We start from the raw sequence: 4,985 nt of genomic DNA on the forward strand, positions 1-4,985 counted from the left end.
TAATTTTTATAGATTGGAGCCCTCAAACTCTCAAACGAGTGGACAGAGGAACAAACAAGTCGAATCTTTGCGATTTACGACACCACCAACTCAGATAAGCTATCTGTTTATGACTTCCAAGATATCAATAAAGACTTGGGAGAACCATTCAACAGTCTGGACATCGATCACATGTTCAACAAAGCTGACATCGACCATGATGGCTATATCACTCCGGAGGACTTCCATAAGCTCATGGTGGGCATTCCCTTGGAAGACAAGTACGCCAAATTTGAAGGCATGAAGAATTCAAAATCTGTTAAATCCAACATCTCATTGCCAGGACCCTCCTCAAGAAAATTCTGAAAGCAAAGGATCTCCAGTCTTGATATTTATCGGATATGCCAGCCTGCAATATACAATTGGAATCTGTTATGAATGCTCATAGAAGCTAACATTGCTGTAAATACCTGAAATGGAGATTATATTCCGATTTGGAAGATCAAAATGAAATCATTGAAACGTCGACATAGTTCGGCTGTGACAATTCTTCTTTCTGTATCTAGTAATATATGTATGTATTTGGCTTTTATTGCATTTATTTTTAAGATATAATAAGAGATGAGCTTAGTTGATTTATCAGAGGTGTGCTGCTTATTATCTTTAAAAATATAACTTCTATATGAGCCGAGCAGTCCTCCAGCCCTTTTAGCAGTACCAGAAAGCCAGAGTCACGTTCGTGCAGACCATCGCTGAGCTTGCGACCAGACCCCAAAACATTGAGGCCCTCCAATCTGCCGGAGTGATGAGTCTTCTCCGACCTCTTCTCCTGGATAATGTTCCATCCATTTCTCAGAGTGCCGCACTCGCACTGGGCCGCCTTGCCAACATGAATGAAGAACTTGCGGAAAGTGTCGTGAATAATGAAATACTTCCTCAACTCGTCATGTCTCTCAATGAACAAAATGTAAGTTTCACATAATTTAGCGCTTCTATAAAAAAGCTGCTGCCTTTGTTCTGAGGGCCGTTGCCAAACACTCCACTCAACTGGCGAAAGCTGTCGTAGATTCAGGAGCTTTGTAAGCTCTGGTAGTCTGCCTAGAAGAATTCGATCCGACTGTGAAAGAGTCAGCTGCTTGGGCACTTTCCTATATTGCCAAGCACACACCCGAGCTTGCAATGGCTGTCGTCGAGGTGGGAGCAGTTCCACTTTTGGTGCTATGTGTGCAGGAGCCAGAGCCAACCTTGAAACGTATTTCAGCGTCAGCTTTAAGTGAAATATGTAAGCATTCTCCAGAACTCGCTCAATTCGTTGTTGACGCCGGAGCCGTACCTTTCTTAGCCCAATTAATCAACCACCAAGACAGCCAGCTGAAGCGTCAAGTGGCTTCATGCCTTGCCAACATTTCGAAACACACCATTGACTTAGCTGAAATTGTAGTGGATAATGACATTTTCCCGAAAATACTCTATCGGCTCAAGGATTCAGACCACCTTGTTCGAAAGTATGCGGCGATTTGCATTAGAGAAATCGCCAAGCACAATATTGATCTCGCCAAACTGATATGCAACTCAGGAGGGGCTGTTGCAATTGTTGACTTTCTGCTCGAAGCTAAGGGAGAGGGGCTTCCGGGAATTATCACATTGGGCTACATATCAGCGTTTGATGAAACCTTGGCAATGGGCGTCATCTCAGCCAAAGGCATCCCTCCACTGAAAGAATCTCTCAAGGATTAAAATGAGTCGGTGAGGGCTGCTGCTGCATGGAGTTTGGGCCAAATGGGCGGCCACACTCCAGATCATGCAAAGGCCATGGCCGAAAACAACATTCCAAGGCTCCTTTTAGATTTATATCGAGACCCAAGAAGTTCAGAGGATTTGAAGAAAAAGGCGAAAAAGGCCTTGAAGAGTATCTTGCAAATGTGCTCGCACTTAAGTGCTCTTGAGCCCTTAATATCGGACTGCCCTGCATAAATACTGCACTATGTGCTCCATCAATTTGCGAAGACCCTCCCAAATGACCCAGCAGCGAAGAAATCCTTCATCCAATCAGGCGGACTCAAAAAAATTCAATAAATAAAATCGGAGCCGGGCCAAAAGTTAAAGCAATATGTGGATGAAATAAACGCCCTGTATCCTCTCGAAATCGTGCAGTTACTCGCCTGGGTATGAGCAGACGCTGTTGAGTAAACTCGAGGACGAATGATCTCCAAATAAACGCATCATTAAATTATACAGACAATTTATTTGTGTCCAGATTATTTAAGCAATGCTCAGTCAAAATGGCAGCACCCTCAAATCGAATCACTGCAGTAAGTTCAATTAAAACAGTGCTTATATAATAAATATAATCTTTAAATTTATAGCATTGGATATCATTATTAATGTGTACAACAGAGTAAGGTACAACATGTTCATTGGCTGTTAAGGCTAACGTTTGAAGTTGTCGGGGATTGAGTTGAATTAATGAGCGAATTTACCGTTTGTTTGCATTTTGGGCATTGTTGGGTCATATTACTCGAATCGGCTGGCTACTCAGTTTGAGTCTCAATATCCGCAGAGTTTCCCATTTACTATTTAATTTCCCGTTCTGCTCGGCTCCTAGGGCTGGACTGTATGAGAAACCGATTGTTGTTCCTTTTGATGCCTTATTCGATGAGACTCGACTGCAGATGCTGCATTTCACGATGAATATTCTCCAGCTGTCTTTCGTATGACTGCAGAATGACTGTGTTATTGGTCTCAATTTCAGCCATGCAAGCCGTATTCTATTGTGCAGCTGATAATTCTTTATGCAGCTGTGCCGCTGATATTTGATATCTCATTAACTTCAACTCTTCCCTCAACAGCTTCAGTTGGCTACTCTCACTTTAATGCTCCTCTTGATCTACACTCTCATTTACACTACGCCTGTTGAATTGGAATGATGTTTAGGCCTATTCAACTTACTCTTTGATTATAGTGCGAGTGCGAACTGGATCAATTAGTATATTTATCTCAGTGTCCAAATTTCTGTAGGCACTGTTATCTATTTGACTGCTCTGCTTCTTATTGCTCTCATTGTTCATGTGCGCATAATCCAGTGTAGCACCCCTTTATTGAGATTGCGACTATATGCCCCTGATTTTATCGATGAGAAGTGCATTCTATTTGGTCAGCCTGTCGATTAATGTTCGGGAGTGCCAGTGCCAAGCTTAATGTGTTGTTGATGCAGCTATTTGATCCTGCTTTCAAGCATTATTATTTTTGTATGCAGTTTTCGGTTCTATTGCTCTAAGTGATAGGCCTTTTGTTATGCAATCGACTCGATGGGCCCTGTCTTTATGCAAAATTGCATTTTCACGTTTCCTGGGGAATGCACCAGCAAATTCTTGTTTGGACTGTTTTGGAGAGTCAGGGGATATCTTTTTGGGCTGTGCAGAGTTGCAATGCCTTTACAGGGTGGGCTATTATGAAAATTGTTACTGGGGCTATTATGGAGATTTTTACTCGGACTATTATTGAGAATGAGATTATTGCTGGGGCTCTTGTTGATAGCAACATGTTTGGTTGGGCTATTGCTGAAGTTTGAGAAATACTTGCGATGAAAAGGATGTTTTGTTTCGGGGTTGGGGATGATTTGACTCTGATGGCAAGCCGGTTATTTCATGACAACACCCTAATAGCCGGACTGGGGGCATACCTTAAATTGTGGATAAAGCCCCCCATTGCTATTTTATAAGGAACTCTCGAGCATATTTGTATTGAAGGTTTTCGATTGATCTAACTTTTGGACTGCATTTGATAAAATGTCGTTATTCTGCAAGCATGGTCCATTGTTTCGATTGTGGCTGGTGAGCAGGATCATTTCCTTCGGGTTGGTCATCAGGCTCTTTGGGCAATGGAGAGACTATGCAATAGTTTTCGAGGGATAACGACTCTTTGGGCTGCTTAATCGAATGAAGCTTTCAGTTTTTCTATGCATCAGAATGATTTTAAAAATAGAATATGCCGAAACTGCCAGAATTGTCGGGAGATAATTCGAATATTATACTATTTATTGATGTAGTATGAAGAACAGGTCGTTTTTTGCATGCGCATCGTTAAAAGTGTGAGAAAACATGTAAATTTTGTTACTTTTCACTCGCAAGCTACTCATTCTTGACTCAAAATAACCCGTGTTTCAAGTCGCAACATATTTTAAATATAATAACTGCATAGATAAACATGAGAGAATTCGAGACAGAAATCTATGGCAGCATCGCTCCCTTTGGAGCCAGCTTGTTCAGCAGAGAAGTGGAGCCGAAGGAGGAGAGTTTTTTATAGATGGCCCGTTGCACTTTCTTCCCTTACTTCGCAGCCCACACTTTTTGCTTCTTCTGGATCATCACTCTCACCATTATCTACATTTACTCGCTATCCTACCAATCAAGTGGCTACTATTCCGAAGCCTACACTGACCCTGAGTTCCTGCGAGTCAGCCAGGCTGCTCTTTTCACCTTAGGCGAAAACTACCCATTTTATATCCTCCGCAAAATGCAATACTACCGCATCCTGATGAGCATGATGCTCTTCATTAACTTTTACCATTACATACTTGTGAGCATTGGAATCATTACGGTGGGCTCGTACGTGGAAAAGTATGTCGCATCATATTTAGAATTATAGGGCTGAAGCGCTGCCTGGTGCTGGTCATCATCGCAGGGGCCACAGGCATATTCGCAAACAACCTCGCAAGTGACAACGCGACGCTGGAGCCCATTACTCCGGTTTTCGGGCTGATTGGCTACAGTGTTGGCTATTTTACAATGAAGAATGGGAACGAGTGGAAGTTCTATATGCAAGAGAAGATCAACATGCTCCTTCTGCTGAGCATACTGTCAGGCTGCTATGTATATTTAGGTATCACTTATCCCAACATCAACCTCCTGCCGATGATGGTGTCCTTCATCGCCGGCTTCATTCTCGTATTCACAGATCCTGAACAAATCGACTCGAAGATCCTCAAGATTGGTGCCTTGCTGATC

The 4,985-nt window shown here is 42.5% G+C and overlaps 1 protein-coding gene across 1 annotated transcript; it reads left to right on the plus strand.

The window, feature by feature from the left end:
- The first annotated feature begins 661 nt into the window (after positions 1-661).
- On the plus strand, positions 662-2,185 carry LOC148298465 (sperm-associated antigen 6-like). Its single transcript, XM_088276857.1, is given in 3 exon segments — positions 662-946; positions 949-2,132; positions 2,134-2,185. Coding segments are annotated over 3 exon segments (1,521 nt in total).
- The last annotated feature ends 2,800 nt before the right edge of the window (positions 2,186-4,985 follow it).

Source organism: Brachycentrus maculatus, unplaced genomic scaffold (assembly GCF_059751285.1).
Source record: "Brachycentrus maculatus isolate JH-2025_06_01 unplaced genomic scaffold, ASM5975128v1 h1tg001997l, whole genome shotgun sequence".
Lineage (NCBI taxonomy): Eukaryota > Metazoa > Arthropoda > Insecta > Trichoptera > Brachycentridae > Brachycentrus > Brachycentrus maculatus.